Source organism: Papaver somniferum, chromosome 7, assembly GCF_003573695.1.
Source record: "Papaver somniferum cultivar HN1 chromosome 7, ASM357369v1, whole genome shotgun sequence".
In the NCBI taxonomy this organism is placed as follows: Eukaryota; Viridiplantae; Streptophyta; class Magnoliopsida; order Ranunculales; family Papaveraceae; genus Papaver; species Papaver somniferum.
The window spans coordinates 14,438,021-14,458,559 of NC_039364.1; the positions used below are offsets into that span (position 1 = coordinate 14,438,021).

At 37.0% G+C, this 20,539-nt stretch overlaps 3 protein-coding genes across 6 annotated transcripts; 1 reads left to right on the forward strand and 2 right to left on the reverse strand.

The window, feature by feature from the left end:
* The first annotated feature begins 7,095 nt into the window (after positions 1-7,095).
* On the forward strand, positions 7,096-9,966 carry LOC113300526 (meiotic nuclear division protein 1 homolog). Of its 2 annotated transcripts, XM_026549731.1 has the most exons (10): positions 7,096-7,140; positions 7,459-7,539; positions 7,765-7,881; positions 8,008-8,046; positions 8,159-8,266; positions 8,371-8,433; positions 8,529-8,580; positions 8,737-8,781; positions 8,890-8,969; positions 9,615-9,966. In XM_026549731.1, the coding sequence occupies exons 1-10, from the start codon at positions 7,138-7,140 to the stop codon at positions 9,675-9,677; spliced, it is 651 nt and encodes a 216-aa protein (XP_026405516.1). In that variant the 5' UTR covers positions 7,096-7,137; the 3' UTR covers positions 9,678-9,966. The 2 variants fall into 2 exon arrangements, with proteins under 2 accessions (XP_026405516.1, XP_026405517.1); XM_026549732.1 differs by lacking the exon at positions 7,765-7,881.
* A 2,369-nt stretch (positions 9,967-12,335) lies between these two features.
* On the reverse strand, positions 12,336-13,732 carry LOC113300633 (transcription factor MYB87-like). The gene is made up of 3 exons (XM_026549838.1): positions 13,535-13,732; positions 13,222-13,351; positions 12,336-13,103 (listed from the first exon to the last, which is right to left on the reverse strand). The coding sequence occupies exons 1-3, from the start codon at positions 13,668-13,670 to the stop codon at positions 12,413-12,415; spliced, it is 957 nt and encodes a 318-aa protein (XP_026405623.1). The 5' UTR covers positions 13,671-13,732; the 3' UTR covers positions 12,336-12,412.
* Positions 13,733-15,464: 1,732 nt separating this feature from the next.
* On the reverse strand, positions 15,465-18,809 carry LOC113295940 (vacuolar protein sorting-associated protein 32 homolog 2-like). 3 transcript variants are annotated; one of them, XM_026544270.1, is made up of 8 exons: positions 18,622-18,809; positions 18,442-18,530; positions 17,405-17,504; positions 17,129-17,214; positions 16,938-17,029; positions 16,691-16,805; positions 16,408-16,603; positions 15,465-15,937 (listed from the first exon to the last, which is right to left on the reverse strand). In XM_026544270.1, the coding sequence occupies exons 2-7, from the start codon at positions 18,511-18,513 to the stop codon at positions 16,412-16,414; spliced, it is 657 nt and encodes a 218-aa protein (XP_026400055.1). In that variant the 5' UTR covers positions 18,514-18,530; positions 18,622-18,809; the 3' UTR covers positions 15,465-15,937; positions 16,408-16,411. The 3 variants fall into 3 exon arrangements, with proteins under 3 accessions (XP_026400055.1, XP_026400056.1, XP_026400054.1); XM_026544271.1 differs by having other exon boundaries at positions 15,465-15,934; positions 18,442-18,527; positions 18,622-18,808; XM_026544269.1 differs by having other exon boundaries at positions 15,543-15,934; positions 18,622-18,807.
* Between the last annotated feature and the right edge of the window lie 1,730 nt (positions 18,810-20,539).

The following is a 20,539-nucleotide window of genomic DNA, read 5'->3' on the forward strand; positions in this document are numbered from 1 at the left end:
TTTGCGACCTTGGACGGATAAGATTTGCATCTTAGATGGAAAGATGGTCGTTGATCGTCGCAAGCCTTTGTTTTGGTAACCGCATAGGGAAGGCCGGCATGGTATGGCGCGGCAAGGTAGCTGGCATGCCATTGGCACATGTGGCATCGCCGGCATGCCTTGTCGTGGTTTGGGTATGACCAAAACTAGGGTTTTGGCGTTGGTCCAAATGTTACCATGTGTTGGTTGGTGACCTTGGACGGTTAAGATTTTCATCTAAGATGGAAGGGTGGTCGTTGATTGTCGCACGCCCTCGTTTTGGCAGCCGTGAGGGGAAGGCCGGCATGATATGTTTTAGGTGCGGCAAGGTGGCTGGCACGGCATGCCATTGGCACATTTGGCATGGTCGGCATGCCTTGGCGTGGTTTATGCGTGGCTAAAACTAGGGTTTTGGCGTCGGGGCAAAGGTTACCATGCGTTGGTTGGTGACCTTAGACGGTTAAGATTTGCATCTAAGATGGAAGGGTGGTTGTTGAATGTCGCATGCCTCCGTTTTGGCAGCCGTGAGGGGAAGTCCGGCATGGTATGGTTTAGGCGCGACAAGTTGGCTGACACGACATGCCATTGGCACATGTGTCATGGTCGACATGCCTTGGCGCGGTTTAGGCGTGGCCAAAACTAGGGTTTTGGCGTTGGGCCAAAGGTTATCATGCGTTGGCTGGCGACCTTAGACGGCTAAGATTTGCATCTAAGATGGAAGGGTGGTCGTTGATTGTCGCACGTCTTCGTTTTTGCAGACATAAAGGGAAGGCCGACATGGTATGGTTTAGGCGCGGCAAGGTGGCTAGCACGGCATTCCACTGGCACATGTGGTATGGTCGGATGCCTTGGCGCGGTTTTGGTGTTGGGACAAAGGTTACCATGCGTTGGCTGGCGACCTTGGACGGCTAAGATCTGCATCTTAAGGGTGGCTGTTAATTGTTGCAACCCTTCGTTTTGGCAGCCAACGGCATGTAGCGGGGCCGCCATGGCTTTGGCATGGAATCGTGGATGACATGGTTTGCCATTGGCACGGAGGTGTGGCTGGCACGGCATGCCATTGGCACATGTGGTGCGGCTGGCATGCCTTTGCACGGAGACATGGCTGGCATGCCTTGGCACGGTGGAGCGGCTAGCATGGTTGGCATGCTTTGGTGCGGAGACGTGGCCGGCATGGTTTTCTATTGGCACGGTGGTGCGGCTGGCCTTGTTGGCATGCCTTGGCGCGGAGACGTGGCTGTCATGGTTGACATGCCTCGGCGCGGAGATGTGGCTGGCACGGCTTTCCATTGGCACAGTGGCGCGGCTGGCATGGTTGACATGCTTTGTCGCGGAGACGTGGATGGCATGGTTTGCCATTGGCATGGTGGTGCGGCTGGCATGGTTGGCATGACTTGGCGCGGAGATGTGGCTGGCACGGCATGCCATTGGCACATGCGGCTGGCATGGTTGGCATGCCTTAGCGCGGAGACGTGGCTGGCATGGTTTGCCATTGGCACTGTGGTGTAAGAATATAGGGTTTGGTGGACGAAGGTGATGTCGGTCAATACTAAGGGTTCTACCGTGGAACATGACACATATATATGTAAAAAAAAGGTACCCTGGTAATTCTTAGGTAGGCGTGTTGAATGATTCAATAAATGCGCTAGTATTCCTAGTGACGTCATGTCAGATGTAAGGTTTTACGATTTTAACCCTAAGCTAAAAACCACCATCAACAGCAGTAAGAATGATTCTTTCCGTAACGAGAATGAATGTGAAGTAATAGATTGTAGACAAGTTTGATCTGGGTAATTTGGAAGGCAATAGATCAGAAACTTATTGATTTTTTTGGTAGAAAAGGGCCCGGTAAGAGTTGATAATACTGAATTCCCTATAGGACAATAAAAATTATTTCTCTAGCTATCATTAATCACACAAAATCAGTAATCCTGATAAACAAGATAGGAGGTGGTTAGTGTACTCGAACTCTTTGGACAAAGTATTTTGTTTTTGTTGTAAATTTTTCAAGAAAAAAGAAACTAATTTTCAGTTGTGTAGTACCGGGTTCCACGATTGGCCAAATAAATTGGAAGAATTGGAGTTCATGAAAACTTTACAGAGCATATCAACTGTATGAATAAGAGTCTTGTTTTGGAATTAAGATTGAGAAAGGAAAAGACCGTTGACAAAAAATACAAGAACAAATGAGGATAGAGAAAACACATTATAAAGATTTTTTTGGAGAGGATGAAGGATGGCATGTTGTTTTTAGCGAAGAATGGTTTAGCATTTCATATAGATAGTGAGAAAGTTTATACAAAAAATAACGGTAACTTCTTAAGCTTCATAGAGACACTTGGAAAATATGATCCCGTGTTAAAATATCATCTGGAGAGCATTGAAAAGAATAAAATCTGTACTCGTTATCTCATCCATAAGATTCAAAATGAACTGATTTCAATGATTTCCAATGCGGAGATAAAGCTTATTGTCAACAAAATTCATGAAGCCAAATACGTTTCGGTTATTTTTGATTACACCTAATGTTTCTCGCAGGGAACAAATGTCAGTTATCATCCGATGCATAGATATTTCAGCAGCAAGAATCGACGATTGTTTTCTTGGGTTTTTTCAAGTGGAAGATAAAACATGAGAAGGTTTATTTTTTGAACTTGAAGATGCATTAGTCAAGTTTGGGTTAAACATCGATGATATCAGAGGACAAGGGTATGACAATGGAGCAAACATGAAAGGAAAAAATAAAGGTGTGCAGGAAAGATTGCTCGAGATCAATTCAATAGCCTTTTATACACCATGTGCTTGTCATATTCTTAATCTCATATTTCAGGATATGGCTAAGTATTGTCTTAAAGAAAGTTACTTTTTTGGATCCATACAACGTATTTATACACTTTTTTTCAGCTTCTACGAATTGGTAGGATGTTTTTAAAGCGGAGATTGGAAAGAAAGGATGAACATTTAAACCATTGTCAGATACCCAGTGGGAAAGTCGCATCGCAGGTGTCAAAGCAATAAGATACCAAGATCCAAAAATACGAAATTCTTTAGAGAGATTACGAGATTCATCCCCTATTTCTCAAGAAGTCAGCACTGCCAATAGCTTAGTAAGTTTTGACTTGCATAATTTTGAATTTTATCTTAGCTTGACTCTTTGGTATAGACTTTTGTTTGCTGTTAACACTGTGAGTAAGTCGTTGCAATCTAAAGATATGGACATTGGTGTTGTTGTACAACAAATTAAAGGTCTTCTTGATTTTTTTAAAGAGTTTAGAGCAAGTGGATTTCAAAAAGCATTGGATGAAGCTAAGGAGATTGAAAGTGCAATGGGCACTGAACCTACATTTCTTGAAGTTCGTATAACTCGTACTACCCAACCAACATCAGGTGAGGAACTTTTTATAAGAAATTACATTTTATATATAGTTGACAATGCTATATCTTCGTTTCGGACCAGATTTGAACAATTTCAAATGTACGAAGAAATATTTGGATTTTTGTTTAACTTGAACAAGTTGAAATCTATGAGTGATGATGAATTGATGAGTGCATGTGTTGCATTTGAAGGTTATATGAAGCATGGTACATCTAGTGATATTGATGGCAGGGAACTATACATGGAATTAATCGTCATGTGAATTGTACTACCTAATGCGTATAGTAAGCCAATTGAAGTCTTACAATTTTTACTAAGAATGGATGGTTGTTACCCAAATGCATGGATTGCTTATGATTCCAGTCACAATTGCCTCGGCGAAAGAAGTTTTTCTAAGCTAAAGTTGATTTTATTATTGCTTTTTCAACAATACTTAGGTATATTTACAATTGAGATATCTGATAAGTTTGTGGAAATATTTGGTATATTTACAATGGAGATATTTGATAAGCTTGTAGAAATATTTGACAACTTAATATAGGTATTTAGGCTTATGACAGAAAACGATGCTAACATAGTTTATACACCATCTTATGCTCCTGACTATAGATTCTTTTGCGTAAGGGGACAACATTTTCTGGGTATTTTTGGGGCAGCAAAATGTTAGTGACGGCTCTGATGTCCAGTATAAGAGCGGAACTATGTAAATTTTCAAATGATGATATTGTATTTTGATACAATAGTAGTAATTTGATAAAAAAAATTCATTTCATTTTTGAAGTGAAAAAAGCGACAACATAGAAAGGGAAATAAGAATGAAATGAATAGAAAGAAAAACAACATCGGAAATATCATACAAACATTGGGTTGACAACATCAAAAAAAAAAGAATTAAAATCGTCCCATACACCTAACTAAAATCGTTTCTACATCTCATTTCTTGTTTTGGTCATAAATTAGTGAATGATGTAAGTGACGAGCAAAGCAGCAAACATCAACACGTATGCGATCCCTTGATCAATTGCTACCCCTGCAAACCATAAAAAACAAAAAAATTCATCAGAGAATTGACAAAGGCTAAGATCAACATAATGATCCATTCTTGGGGTGGCCATAAAATAAGTCTAGCAGTGTATTTTACGTTAAGCAGTGTGCAGTTGAAAAGATGCGTCTAGTGCTTGCAATTTCGTTTGTTTAATCTTAATACTTGTAGTTCAACAATGGACACAAGGCTCTTTAAATGATATTTTCAATCCAAAGAGAAGAAAAAAGAAATCAACAAAATAAAACGGAAGAAGAATAAAAAAGGGGGAAGTAAACAAACCATCACTAGTAGGAGCCATGGCAGGTTCAGGAGTACTTTGAGCATTTACAATAGCTGGGAAAACCAAAACAACAATTAGAGCTAAAACCGCCATGGTAGCTGTGGATGCAACTCTATTCAACTCCATTGTTGTTATTTGTTGCTGCTTTCTGTCTTCCCCTTAATGTTGCACTACAGAATGATATTGGATGAATGAAACTTAAGACATGAGTTTGAGTTTATAAAGAGATGGACACTTGAGAATTAAAGAATCCAATCATCCTCACCTTATTATCTCAGTCAGTGCAGTACAGATTACACAATTGTCTGGATATATTCATCCAGACTGTAACACAACTGTATACAGACTACAAAAGTAACCCACCCTCTCCCAACCCCTTTGATCGACGAATGGGTTTACGTAACGTGTACGGTTGCGATTCGAAGCATGTTCTTAGTGATAACTGGTTTGTTGTTTTAGGTAATCTATATTATTTTTATTGATGAATAGATAACTAACTAAACTTTTATTCACATGTATCCATGATTAGATGAGATGATTGATGATTATTCCTTCTGTCAGGCTAATTTGTTTTATTTTTTTTAAATGTGCATTTTCAAGTGGACATAGTTATGAGTTATCAACGCCGTGTTTGGCTCACTATGCCTCATCTCTCAAATGTAGAAATGACTAGTTGTACCCTCACAAACAAAAATTATTTTTGAAGAGTAGCTTTCAAATTGGCTGCAAATTCCATGAGCTAGTGGAATTCCTCTCCAAAGTAATGAGCGTGTTTGGATGCGAGTTTTCAAGAAGTAAAAAACCCATAAAAAGTAATTCACTTCTGGAAAAGTACATTTTTTTAATCCACAAGTCACTCTGAATATGTGTATCCAAAGTTTTAACGTGTTCTGAATTTTTTGCTTCTATATGTTATTATTACCTACGTTTCAAAAAAAATAGACGTGTCCCTTTATAAGTTACACTTCTATAAATTACTTACGTGCTAAATATTTTGTTTGAAGTGTGTGGGCTTCCAACTCAAAACCAATTGGCTTTGAGTCGGAAACCCACACACTTCAAATATGGTATCAGAGCTAGGCCCGTATGAGAGTGGAATGAGAAGTAGACCCAAAGGATTTCCCGTCCACCCGTACAGAGGTCCACGTTGTAGTGGTTTAATCTCCTCCCTACACATGGAGGGAGAGCATGTTGGAGAAACTATAAGATAGTCCCACATAACTAACTTCTTAGCCTAGATATTAATAAATAAGGTGTCGAGTCACTCCAGTCATTGCGAATTGGTTTTGAGTCGGAAGCCCACACACTTCAAACATGGTATCAGAGCTAGGCCCGTATGAGAGTGGAATGAGAAGTAGACCCAAAGGATTTCCCGTCCACCTGTACAAAGGTCCACGTTGTAGTGGTTTAATCTCCGCCCTACACGTGGAGGGGGAGCATGTTGGAGAAACTATAAGATAGTTCCACGTAGCTAACTCCTTAGCCTAGATATTAATAAATAAGGTGTGGAGCCACTTCACTCATTGCCAATTGGATTTAGAGTATCAGAGCTAGGCCCCATAATGAGTGGGCTATGAGTGGAGTGGAGTGGAGTGGAGAGCTAGACCCGATAATGAGTGGGTAATGTTAAGTAGAGTATCAGAGCTAGGGCCCGTAATGAGTGGCCCCACTCCACTCAAAGGCAATTGGTTTTGAGTTGGAAGCCCACACACTTCTATCATATTTGCTACATTTGCCATAGATTTTAAAAAATGACTTTCTTGCGGAATACCGGAGAATATTCACAATTCTGAACTAAAAGAACGGATACTCTAACACGGTTGATCGTTTTGTATGCAAATAGGACTCACCAACGGGCGGAGCCGGGTTTTAAGAAATGGGTGGGCAAATTATCAATTAACACATATTTCAAGGGGTGCAAATGTGCTTGAATGCCTAAAATTCGGCTTAGATGATCATTATTGGGCTTGGGAGGCAGTTGGGTTGGGTGGACAATTGCACATGCCTCCGCCCCTCAACGGGACCTCCCCAGCATACTCTTAACTCTTAAGGCATTTAGAATAATCCAGATGTTCGGAAAGTTAAAAGTTAGTTTGCAACCGATTACAATGAATTTTAGAAGACAACAGTATCTTTTTTGTGAAGAATTTTTTCTTTTTTCCTTCTGACCATTTGAGAGTTCAGACCACTTGTATTTCTAGTCTTCCAGGAAAAGTTACCAAACAGTCTCTTGCATAAAGGGTAGTCCTGTTGTAAGCCCATGATCCACTCGGTCAAAGAATTGATGGTTGGGTCCAATACCCGAGTCCAATACCACTTTCACAATCCGATTCAACACACGTAAAATGGGTCTGGTGGAAATATCCCGCCAAACAGAAGCACATTTACGCTCCACTTTCTCCTTCCTCTAGCAAAATAATGGTAGGAGTAAAATCTTCTTCTTCTTCAGAAACCCTAATTTACCTTGCTCATTCTAGAATTTCAGCAAATATAAGTGTAAAGCATGAAATTCCTAGATCTAGACCGAGATTTTGTTGTCGTTTTAGTGTGATTTCTTTTAACTAGGGTTTTACAACTTCTCAGATTTTTCAGTCATGATTTTGAACTCTTTGATGTGATTATGTTTGATAGGGTGTGTATTATGGTTTAATTTTCATGTTAATTGTAAATAATTTAGGGATTTGATTACTAATTTGGGGATTTCTGATGTTTTTTATTCTATTTTATGTCTGTGTACAGTCGAAGAAAAGAGGGTTATCGTTGGAAGAGAAGCGTGAGAAGATGTTAGAAATCTTTTATGACTCCCAGGACTTCTATCTTGTGAGTAATCGATACAATAGTTTAAATTGGATAACTGGATACGTTTTTCATAGCGTATATGAACTGTTTGTTTGAATTTCGATGCGGGGACCATGGGCATTGTTAGGTTATGTCTATATTCTGTCGAGTTTCTTTGTTTTTTGGGGTTGTCTCACGGTGGAGACACTTAAAGTGTGTATGATGCTCTGAATGTGTGTCTTGTTCTGGGTGTGTACTGATTTTCAGCTTAAAGAACTTGAGAAGTTGGGTCCTAAGAAGGGAGTTATCAGCCAATCTGTTAAAGATGTTATACAAAGTTTAGTTGATGATGACCTTGTGTTGAAGGATAAAATTGGAAGTTCTGTGAGTACATGATGTTTTCGGGGAATATGATTGTTACTTGTAACTTATTTTTCTAATGGATATCTGCTTCGAAACTTATTATTGATGACATTTTGTACTCATTTGCACGGATTTTTGCATTTCTAGATTTACTTTTGGAGTCTTCCAAGCTGTGCTGGAAATCAGGTGAAAATTTTACCCACTTATGTTAGCTTCATATGTTAGCTTGAGCATAACTGATACTAAATTTGGTTAATTCTGTCTTCATTGTAATCGTGGTGATGTTTTTGGTGAAAAGCTGAGGAATGTGTCCAACAAATTAGGATCTGATCTAAAGAGCAGCAAAAAACGGCTAGCTGAACTTATTGTACAGAGAGATAATTTAAAGAAGGGAAGAGAGGATTCCGTAAGTGTTTAAAGGTCTTAGTTAGGCAATGTTCAGCGCCATAAACTTCATATTGGCAAACTGGTTGGGCCTTCGTTAATTTAACTTTTGTGCCTTGATTACAGGATGAACGAGAGGAGGCCTTGGCTGAGCTGAAAACGGTCGAGACCAAGTATAACGAGCTGAAGGTAGTTCTAGCCCTTGGTACACTAGTTTTTGTTTTCCTCTATGGAGAAGCATAGTTTTTGCAACTACTAACAGGAACTTGTGGTTGATTACATAGAGTGAGATGGGGCAATTTGCAGACAATGATCCAGCGACTCTTGAAGCAATGAGTTAATACTCTCTTACTTTTCCTATTTGCTATTGCTTAAGAGTCGAAGCCTTCTATATATTTTCTGGGCATACTGTTTGTATTTCCTTTACATGTCGTTCTAATTCATTTTCTAGCAGTAGGATACTGATTCCTTTGTGTATGTTAACATTGGCAGAAAATGCAATTGAGGTCTCCCATGCAGCAGCAAACAGATGGACAGGTTTTATATTCTACTTTTCTATTTGGTTTTCTTTTCCTATCACCCAAGTTTGGGGTTATCTAGATATGAATGCACATGAACCATTTGCTTTGGTTAACTATGTCCCAGACAACATCTTCACAATTCGGCAGTGGTGTTCCAAAAATTTTCCTCAGGCCAAAGAGCAGCTCGAAAACCTTTATACAGAGGTATTTTTTTTTCCTAGAATATTATTTTACTCCCTCAACGAGATACTCTATCACATTGCATTGGAACTATCTTGTACCAGTCAAGGTAACGCTGTTTGCTAGATTTTTACTCTTGATTGATATGAACCTACTTAATGTATGTATCTGAGAACTTTTGAGAATCCCCCTCTAGTAGGGTTGATGCCACATCACTTTAAGGAAGTTCAGGGGTTCAATATCCACCCCCTTCCACTATGTACAGGTGGAGGGGTGGGATTGGTAGAGTTGGGGATGGCAGACTGGGCTGGCGTGGTCTAACTACGGGGCAAGGCCCAACTTTTTCCTGTATCAAACAAAAATATTGATCTGAGAACTTAGATCTACTTGATGCTGAGCAAACAAAAACCATTGGAAACTAGTGATATTCCCTTGCATGATAGAAAAATGAAAGAAACCTGAATTTCAGGTTGTACAAAAACATAATAGCTGCCACCTTTAAATACGCGGAATAAGTCAGTTTTGTCCCATGTCACATTGATCATTTTTTTTCCAGATTGTTTGCTCCAGCCTCGTCCATTTTATGCTAATGTTTAGAGAATTTTTGTCTTCGTGTGTACCCATTTTACATCTGCATCCACTAATTAACGCATCTACTCATACATACAGATCGGTATAACAGAGGATTTCGATTATTTGGAGCTTGTCAACCCGGTTATTGCTCAGATCTAGAATGTGATACATAGGTAATTTAGTATGTTTAGAAGAATATATGTGATTATTTAACGTTTCACTGTGAAAAAATGGGTTAGCGCTTGACTGCTGGAATCCATCTCGATGCATATCCAGAATGTTTAATCCTTTTGAACCTGAAACTTCCCTTTTCTGGTATCTGTAATTGAATGTGTTCTTGTGGTATTCAAATTGCAACTTTGCTTTAGAAATGTTGTTCTCTGAAGTCACTAGTGAAATTGTTGGTTTCATGAAATAGTTTCACCCGATACAGTTAAAATCAAGTAAAGTATATTCCATATAGATGAACTTTTGCTTCTAAACAAATCAGCTACATCCGAAACTTTTGTATGTCTGTGCACATCCAAAGATAAAATAATGAATTGTCTGCTATTGGATTATCCACTACTACCAGCTTGAGTCATATGGCCAGGCTAATAGTCCAAATATAATCTTGATTATTGCTGCTTGAGTAATCTTATTGGTTTCATTTGATAAATTGTAATGTCTATTCATTGACTTGGAATTAACCTTGTGCTTTTGAGAATCTATCTTTGTATCTATACATGTACGAAGAAATAATATCACAAATTCTAAGGAAAATGTTTACTTATGTTTGTTGACTATAATGCTACAATTGGGCGGTGAGATGATGCATTCTAAATTCCAAAACATGTTTTAAATTGTTCTGTTCTATTATAAAATCTGAAATATTCCTTGTTGATTATTTTGTCTCTTGCTTTTTTGATCGAGCCCCGGTTTTACTTTTACCTGTATAAGATAATGCAAGTTGCAGCTGGGAAACGTTTTATATTTTTCAGGCGCTACAGTGAGTCTACGTTGCTTAACGGGTAAACCTTTATATAATTGTATGGATAAGAGTTTAGATCGTTTACATCACGACTTAATGTCGCAAATCATAATTAGTCGTTAATTAGCTGCACACAACTAAGTTTTAATCTTTTAATCTTTGATGTAGTTCTAAGTGGATGATGAGTAAACAACTTAACTAAGTCAGAATAGAGAAGCTTCATTTTTCCTAGTGACTGTATACATTTAGAAACTCTAACCATAGTTCGCTAGCCTTGATTTGATTGAAGTTCTAAGAATCAGGATAAAGATTCAAGAATGAATTATGTTGATGGCATCAAAGTCAAGCCGCTAAGTGATGACAATAAGCCCATATTTAGGCGCCTACTAGTAGGCAACAACAGATGCCGAAAACTGGTATAATCGGATAGAGCAGTGCATTTCCTTTTTTCCCTTGTTTATTATCTCCTAGATATAACCAATAATAGAAGAATCTTAGAATTTCAAGCAAAATTCAAGAAGAATAAACACTCTTTGTCAGCTAAAATTTTGATAGGGTTTTTGACCTTAAAGACTAACATTGATATCTTTTTCATAGGTGAAAGTTAATCTCTAGCTTTTTAATGTTGATTGGAATTTCACTAGGATTATTGACCTTAATGACTTGTTTGATTTCTTTTTATTAAACCCTTGTTTGTTTTCATTCCGAAGCGATTCATTTTACGTAGTATTAAATGTCTCTCTGTTATCACTCCAAAGAGTGTTCTTCCAAACACTACCTTGATTATCTAGCTTATTACTTATAAAATCAGACCTAGCACTTTATGGTTTATACTACTATTAGAAAATTTTAATCAAAATCTTTTTAGGAGCTATTCGTCAATTACGTCTCCTCATAACACACTTTCTTGAACCAATTTAAAAACCATTTACTTGTGAGAGTCATATCAATATCAAAAAAGCTTTCTAACTTGTACCTATAGGGTAGGCAGCCCTTTTATCTACGGTGGCTTTTACACCCATCTTTGTAATTTGTTTTGTGTTTGGGTCATATATGGTACAAACCTATATAGGCCATAGGGTACCCAAGTGAGATAAATGTCAGACTTTAGACTCCATGTCAATTTTGAGAATCAAAAATTATTTACAAACCGTGTAAATGGACTACACGAAAAACAACATACTCACACCATACCTACAACCGGATCCCCTGTTTTTCTCTTGCGGCTGGGGCCCACTGTTTGTGTCTCTAAGCGGCTTTCATCTAATTTAATATGGCGGCTCATAAAGAATTACTGAACATATCCATCTTCTGTTTTTCTCATTTGGTGGGGCATCCGTCGAAATTGACGAATGGATGATGGTGTTTGATGAGTCATGTTATATTGGTCTTTGGGGAGTCAACCGTGTTGACTATGGTCAAAGGCTCTGAATGATAATGCAGGGTATCAGGTTTCTTTCTTTTGCAGTAGAGTCTAACAAAAGTGACTCCAATTTTTAAAATGTAATGAAATGAAAAATAAAAGTGAGAAAAAGAAAGAAAAACATTACATAATTATAGTAACATAGAATACTTTATATGATGTTTGAAAGTGTTTTTCTTTTGAGGTAGACATTTTCTTAAGCTTTGAATTAGCCATCCATGCAACTTTCATGACTACTGACTAGTCATCACACAACATTGCAGAATCTTCTTTTGCTGATCATGATGATCACATACACACACACATAACAACACATGATAAAGACCAAATCCCCTTCCTTGAACTATTATTATGGCTTCCATCATAATTTCCATGAAAATACTATTCAAAAGAATAATAACAAGACTAGACTAGAATATTAATGTCCAAAAACTAAAAACCAAATTCTAATAATTATATTCATCATAATCTTGAAAACCATTACATTGAAAATTCCTTAAATTAGTTTGTAACGCTAGAAGTGAAACTAGCATAAAAAGCACTATTACCATTAGTAGAATTTGAAGCAACTACTTCTTCTTCACTAGTTTTCTCATGAAAGTTACTGCTGAAATCTTGAAGAAAATCATAGGAGGAATAAGGATAGTTTAAGCCAAACCCCATTAGGAACCCATCATCATAACTTTCAACAGTAGTGGTGGTGGCACTAAGATCATTATTATTACCACCGGAGTATGACATATAGTTGTCACTAAACCCTATTGATGATGTTGAAGATGTAGTAAGTAAAGGAACCACCCCCGAACCCGAAACTTCTTGTTGATGAGATGTTGCCGATGATGAAACAATGTTGTAATCAAATTCAGATGGTTCCATGAGTCTTGGTAACGGAAAATGATGAATTGGTTGTTCTGTCTTAACAATACCTTCATCTTGGCCATGAACTTGGGCAAACGGTAACGTTGAAGAGTAATTCTGATTTGAGAGCCCGTAACTACTGTTATTGACATGATCCGACAATGAACTAAGTTGAATATGTTGAGTGCTGTTGCTTGTGGTGGCCATGTTACTGTTGTTGATTGCACTCTGATGAATGGGTTTTCCAAAGAACTTCTTCTTCAATTTTGTATTCCAATAGTTCTTCACATCATTGTCTGTTCTTCCTTGTAGTTTTGATGCAATGACCGACCACCTAATAATAATACATTTTACAAAAACCCCACAAACCATAGATTATTATTACTACTCAAGGAATAGTTAACAAGAAAATTCAATGTGTACAGAACTCGACAAAAAAGTATGACCAGTACCTGCTTCCTAGGCTTTTGTAGAGAGAAAATATGATTTTATCTTCTTCTTCAGTAAACCCTCCATGTTTTATGTCTGGTCTAAGATAATTAAGCCATCTTAGACGACAACTTTTGCCACACCTCTTTAGGCCTAATTACACAAAGTTGGACTATTAGTTCAGAGAATTTAGAGAGAAAAAGATAATCAAAAAATGATCAAGAACTGCGAAACTGAGAGCCAGAAAATTAAGTTGCATAATCTGATCATATCTTAAGAGAAGCATGAGGAAAAGATCAAGAAATGTAGTCAGCCAAAGGGTTTTTGAATTTGCACCTGCTTTTTGAGGTAAAGAAATCCAATTTCCACCAGTGCCATTTTTCTCAAGGTAGTTTATGAGAGTAGCATCTTCTTCAGGTGACCATGGACCTCTTTTCACATTAGCTTTGTCACAACAAGGTGCTCTTCCCATCTTTCTCTCGGAGCCTAAAACAAATTTTTTCAGATGTCTGTCTTTCTTTGAAATGAAGTTTGGGCAGCTTCTGTTTTAAAGGGGTGAGAAAAAGATGAAAAAAGCTTTTTTTATCAACAGAAACTAAGCTTGACTATGTAATATAATATTTTCCATCACCTTTTTCTTCTTCATTTTTGATGATGAGAGAAATAAGAGAGAGAGGCTCAGTCAAAGTTTAGACAAGTAAGCAAGTTAGTAAAGTTACTACGGCAAGGGTTTTTTCTTTCCCTAGCAAAGTTACTCTTGATGAAACACGTTATTTTCCAAATTGAGACAAATTACCCAAAACACAATGAAGTTACCAAGAAACAGACAAGTGAAATCCTTAGCAGTATAGTGGGCTTTGCATGAGACAGATCTACAAGTACTAGTGTACTATTTGTCTATTACCTTGGATCCTTAAATAGGGGTGGAGGCAATTATGGGCAAGTGGGTCAGTTGTCCGGTTTACCGCTTTACAGTTATCCAAATTTTGTAGAATTATCTTAAGCTTGTATTTGTTCGTCTTCTACGTAATAGGATTTTTGCTTTTCTTTTCCCCTTCATGCCTTCAATTTTGTCCCTGCTTAAGTTTTCGACCGAATGCGTAACTGGTATGGATTTTAGTACACCCCCAGGAAGTCTCGCAGTCTCGGTGACCCTTGTAACAATCTTGCTGAATATCAAAATTTGCTCAACAAGAAAAGTAGACATCATTAAAAATTGTATCTTTTTTAATCCTCACAAAATCAATCTCTAGTTAACATTATGAAGTCTTCTTGGCTGTAATTGTGTTTTGGCTTAAGTTCCAAGCTAACTTACTTTAAGCAAAATGAAATCAATGTGCTTGTAATTGACATTCCAAGTTGTCAAGGTAAAACCATTGTTTAACAGAAAAAATGGATCCTGTAAGGTACATTATTGTTTCCAAAAAAAAAAAAAAAAAACGATTAGAAAATGCTAAATTCTCTCTTAAGCCGCCTTCATTAAAAACAATGAACCCTAATTCCTGGTGGTTGATGCTACTGTATCAGCCATGGACCCATTGATAATGTCTATAAACGGAGAATAATGAATACTACAAGAGAAAAAACCCAAAACAACATTGATTTTCTTTAATTTTCATTGTTCGTAGTTAACATCTTAATATTCCTATTTGGTGGACTACATCCGTACATAGGTAGGTGTGGAAATGGGCATGAACCAAGAGCACCCACCCAGAATAAGCCCGAAACTTTACTCACAGGGAATTTTTCGGGATACAGTGTTCTAAGTTAACTGTGAAAGTCACGTGTCAATAAGGTGGACGTGGAAGTCATGCGTCCACTAGGATCGATTTTCATCTAGACCTGGGAGTATTGGATGCCTTTTCACATCGTTTATCATGTGGATGCCTTTTCACATGCTTTTTATACGAGATAAAAACAAAAGAATACAGAATAAGGAAACAGTTAAAAGTTACAGAATCCTTTTTTGGATTACAAAAGTGAGGATTGTGAATTGATGGGATAAATCTCCATTCTAGGCATTCTCTGTTTCTCTGGCAAGGAAAACATGGCCAATTAAATACAGCTTAGCACATAGCACTAGGACTAATTCAGGCTCTTCGGGGTATTTCTCTTTTCTTCTTTTCTCTGCCGATATTCGAGTTTTTGAAGCTTCCAGTTCTATTGATGATAAATAAATGATTCTTAATATACTGAAAGTGTAAGCTAAAGACTCTGCACACATAAAAGTACAGAAAAAAGAAGGCGAACGCAAGAGCAGCCATCATATTGCAAGGCTAAGAAGCTGTTCATTTATGACCAAATAGAGACAGCAAGGAGATCCACAGTGGCGGACACAATACTGTGGGGGCTACAAAACTGTGTTAACTTCGTTGAAGAGAACAAAGTTTTCTTCTTCCTAACCTGCTATAAGGTCTACCATATACGACTCCATAGATACAAAATCAAATACGCAAAACAGGGTAAAAACAATTACCAAACAATTATACAGAGGATAAAGAAGAGAAAACAACTGGATCCTGTGACCAGAATTCAGAAATTAAAGAGATAAATTTTGTCTGTTACTTATATAAAGCTCTTTGTACAATATTGTCTTCCTTCGCATTTAAATGCACATTTAACACCCAATGTTTATGTGAATGTGAATGGAGTGGTAACTGTCCGACCGACATCTTCCCACCAACCAATCTTTACATGATTGATGATTCTTATGTAACTCTAGGCCTGATTTAGGACCTGCTATATACCAACAAAAAAAAAGAAAACAACCTAAATCAGCTATCTTACATGATATACTACTATTTTTGATTAAACTACAATTTTTGATTAAACGCTTGTTCGAAAAGCATTCTTATACAAGGTTTTCTATGTCCGTAAAGGAATTAAAGGTGAAAGTTACATAGAAAAAATTGGGTTCCAAAACTCAAAGACATAATTACAGGCTTAACAGCCCTGAAATATACTAACATTTCTTAACATTTGTACTTTTCCAAGAATACCCGCAGATAATTCATTTCTAGAAAAGCCTATGAACCCTATATTTGGGTATTCCTAGTAACTTGAAGCACTAAATATATCAGGATCATGAAAAAAACAAAACACTTCAAGGAACACTGAACCTTTTTTGTAGCTCTACTTCTTTCCATAACTGATTTTCCTATAATTAGTGAAGATGAAAAGATGAGAACAAAAGACTAGGAGATAAGTACCTGTTCAGAGAGCCATCTCTGCCTCTAGTGCAGCCAACTCATCTTCCTCAGCTTTGCTCTTCTGAGGAGCAGGCCGTGTTGGTTGCCTTCCTGCCGGTACATATACTGGAGCTGCAGGAGTTTGGGTTGCGGGTTCTAGAAGTTGTGCCTCCAACTCTGCTCCTTCCAACTCCTCAAGTTCAGCTTCCAACTCATCCTGCAACCAACAAAGATAATTGACTATCACTCTCTGGTTAAGGTTAATTTAAGTCTGAACAAATACAAATAAAATGTCAAAGGTTACCTCATCAAAGTCGGCCGCAGCTCCAATGGGCATTGACAACGCTTCCTGAATCTGCTTCATGTTCTCGGTCTGCTCATTAATCTCATCCATCGTCTTGTCTACATCATCGATGTTTCTGTAATACAGTTACGATTTCAGTAAAACACCTTTCGTGGGTAACGATATTGGCATATATATGTGGAATGAGAGAGTTGTGACATCCACCTTCGTGCAACGACATTGAGAGAGAGAGAGAAAATCTACTTACGTTGCTTTTTGCATAGCCTTCATTGCAGCAGCTCCACTTCTTAACGCATCAACAGTCTCTGTTGTAGCTTTTGCTCCTTCCAACATGATCATCTAAATTTAGGACAAGGGTAAAGCAAGATTAGAATCTTTATAAAAAATGGGTTCACTATGGCCAGTATTTGAAATTCGCTAATAGAAAACCATATGTACCTGATCATGAATTCGCAGTTGGAAATTTCCAAGTTGTTCAACTTGCTGTTCGTACAATCTCTTCCTCTTCAAACATTGTATTGCAGCTACAAAATAAAATCAGAACCCATGAAGAATAAATTTACTCGCAATAACTGACTTACGCAAAAAAAAAAAAAAGTTGTGTTCCAAAACCAGCATATACTTGTACTGTTGTACCATATGAACATGATAAGTCTCAAGTTATCTGAAGCTTAAAAGAAAAAGTAAAAAACAGTAACAAAGTAAATTGTGTACCTCTTTTGTTCTTAGCTCTCGTGTATTCCTTGGCCTTCTCGACCTCTTGTCCAGCCTTTCTCAAAAGGACATTCTCTTTTTTCTCTAACATCTCAAGTGTCTACATAAATCCACACATGTGTCAGTTGTTATTTGAAATGCCAACTAAATGCCGAAATACGAATATAGAGTAGATCACAAACAACGGAAACAGCAGGAAGAAAATTATGAGATGATGACAACAAGTCAGTTTAACCCAACAAACCTCTGCCTCACAAAATGAGACATTGGGGTGATGACATGAATTGCTCATAAGATCTTAACTGAAAAGTGAAACACATATTAGAAGATACATACCAAACAAAGCAAATTCATATGTCATGTTACTCGGTCTCAAAGTTTTACTAGGCACAAGTGAAATCTTGAATACCAACTAGACAACCACTACACGTGCAATGCACAAAGCACCATAATATATCATCCCAAATAGTTGTTGATGAAAATTTCAACCTCTTCGCCACAACCTTGTCTCTAAAAAGGCAACACAAGTTTTCAATCTTTCCAACTACCACCAAAAGAAGTAAATTCAACCACATAAGTGGTACCCTGAGTCACCATCAGTTACTAATACTTGTTAATGAAATTTAAACCTCTTTGCCTGTTTGCCATAACCGCAATAGAATTTTTGATCATCAACTTACCAACAATGAAGTAATTATCAACCGGATTGAAGGTACTAGTTACTAGTTTCAGAAAAACCATCACAGGACTACAAGACAATAAAACCAAAACTAGCTACCGGCTTCTAAACAGCTGCATAATAGATCATTGATACACATAATCTTCGATACAAATTAGTGACTTAGTATCATTAAGTGCCTAAAGAAAACCAATAATACCTAGTACAGATCACAACATAATGAACAAAAATCTTCCTCAAAAACATGATTCCTTAAAAAACCCACATCAAGATTAAGTTAAAATCACAGTCAAACAACAAAAATCTAATGAATTACTAAGAAAAAAAAATTGAATCAAAGGGAAGTAAGTATTATTACCTCATTCAATTTATCTAACGTTGTTAAGGCATTAGTTTCCTCTTTAGGTTTACCAAACATCCTGGAAAACATGATGATTACACCTCCTTCTGTGAATACACAAAGATTCAGAACGGAGCAAATAAAAACCCTAGAAACCAAAATCTGAGAAATCAAATAAGAAAGAAATTAGGTAAATACCGAGATTCTAAGAAGATAATTGAATAAATTGGATGAATTAGGGTTTTGGATCTAAGCGATCTGATGATCCAGAAATCGAGTTTCGCCCAAATTTTGATTTTCTTTGGGTGTCGGAAACGAGGGACAGACGAAGGAGAAACGCGTTGGAATCACTTGAGAGAGATAATGGATAGAGAGAAGTCCCGAAAGAAGCCGTGACGATTTTATTAGAGTTTTATTATTGTGATTTGTATTTACACGTAGCTCACGAAATCCACTTTGAAAGTAATCTATGCTTTGTCGGGCAAATATGCAACCGCCTGCCGGTCAGGGAAAAGCCAGATATGAATACATTATTTTAATTTTTTATTTTCTTTTCCCTGTAAAAGGCTGGCTTTTTTTGGGACTGTACACGACATGAAATTTTTTGTGATATCTGGACTAAACTAAAAAAAAAATTTATTAGTATTAATTAAAATGATTAAATTGAGTAATCAATTAGTGAATGAATTAGACTAATCAAATGATTAATTTTTTGAGAATTAACTTTATCCGGGATTTTTAAGATGGAAAAAGATGATTTATAGTGAAATCCTTTTGAAAAAACTTTTGAAGAAAAATGATGAAACACTTCATCATGATACTCAGGATAATCTTATAATCAATACCCAATAGCAATTTTATCGATTCAAATCCGTTAAAATCCAAGGAAAATATGTGCTTTTTACTCTTTATGGCCGGGATAATGTGTCGAACCAGCTAAAAAGGGAAATACAGGTGTTAACTGAGGAACTCCCAGCATATACAAGCATAACGGATAGGAAGTGAAGAACTTTTGACCGTTATTTGATCCGAAATCACCTAATTCTGTTTTACAGCTGGGTTTAGATGTTTATAAGTCAATTTTCCTTTCATAATCTAATATGTACGTGGAGAAATTTAGAGTTTCATCATGAATACATACTACGATAGAAAGGTAGTAATACTTTTATTAATTAGACTATAATACGACCCATTACATACTTACTAGATCCGCATTACAAAGTTGGTTTTAGTAACATCCCTTACGATGGCATCAAGAAGTGTTTGGTGATGGTGAATTCAGCTTCGTAGTTGAAACTATAACCTTTCAATTTCCCTATTCCTTCTTAGCTTGATCTACGACTTCATCATTAGTCTCACCTCTCACTCGAAATTGCTTGTAAATTGAAGTAAAGCCATATATTCTTCCACTTTTTTTGCGTATGTCTGAAAACAATTCAACTCTATCATGATTATTAGTGTTACATGTTTGAGTACAAAATTCTTCAAAAATCTTACTCCGATGCGATTGACTGGTTAAACCACATTTCCTTCGTGTTAGAGCATTGCTTGGTCGAACTCGCAAGCGTTGCTATCTCAAGCTTGATTGTCAAGTTTAGTGATCAAAACTATAAGTATTGATTTCTAGTCTACTTATAGTAATGTATTGGACTAGGATAGATTGTGTAGTTGAGCTTTAGACTTCACGGCGTTCATCCATTGAAGACGAAGAACTACTAAGGAGAGATTGTGGAACTTCATCAACAAAATGTATGTGGAGACTGAAACTCATGTATCACTCAGAAAGTCTATTTCTACTTTATCTCCCTTCTTGAGATAAAGGTCATATTACTATATAGTATTCGATTATGTACATTAGACATTTCGAGATGAGTTTAACTCGCTTACATATTTCTCGAAATATGTGTTGGTAAACTTTCGCTTTAATCAAGTTCATCTTATCTTGACGCAAGTCAAAAGATGATCACGTGAAAATGGCTGGGTAACATCTTACATGATTTATGTGATACAATCATTTGATGTAAATATGGAATTGTTTCGTACTGATTATTTTTCAATAACTTGAAAATCGTTTTGATGCTAATAGTTTGTGGACAACAACTATTGTCATCCTCCA

What these genes read in the sequence shown, in the direction of transcription:
- LOC113300526 (XM_026549731.1), top strand. An exon ending in AGCGACTCTTGAAGCAATGA is followed by an intron (nt 8,581 to 8,736) that starts GTTAATACTCTC and finishes TAACATTGGCAG; the next exon opens with AAAATGCAATTGAGGTCTCC. An exon ending in AGCAGCAAACAGATGGACAG is followed by an intron (nt 8,782 to 8,889) that starts GTTTTATATTCT and finishes ACTATGTCCCAG; the next exon opens with ACAACATCTTCACAATTCGG.
- LOC113295940 (XM_026544270.1), bottom strand. Translation starts at nt 18,513, where the DNA reads ATGTTTTCCAGGATGTTTGGTAAACCTAAAGAGGAAACTAATGCCTTA. An exon ending in CGTTAGATAAATTGAATGAG is followed by an intron (nt 17,505 to 18,441) that starts GTAATAATACTT and finishes GGATTTATGTAG; the next exon opens with ACACTTGAGATGTTAGAGAA. An exon ending in CTGCGGCCGACTTTGATGAG is followed by an intron (nt 16,604 to 16,690) that starts GTAACCTTTGAC and finishes TGTTGGTTGCAG; the next exon opens with GATGAGTTGGAAGCTGAACT.
- LOC113300633 (XM_026549838.1), bottom strand. Translation starts at nt 13,670, where the DNA reads ATGGGAAGAGCACCTTGTTGTGACAAAGCTAATGTGAAAAGAGGTCCA. An exon ending in TTCTTTACCTCAAAAAGCAG is followed by an intron (nt 13,352 to 13,534) that starts GTGCAAATTCAA and finishes TTGTGTAATTAG; the next exon opens with GCCTAAAGAGGTGTGGCAAA. An exon ending in TACAAAAGCCTAGGAAGCAG is followed by an intron (nt 13,104 to 13,221) that starts GTACTGGTCATA and finishes TATTATTATTAG; the next exon opens with GTGGTCGGTCATTGCATCAA.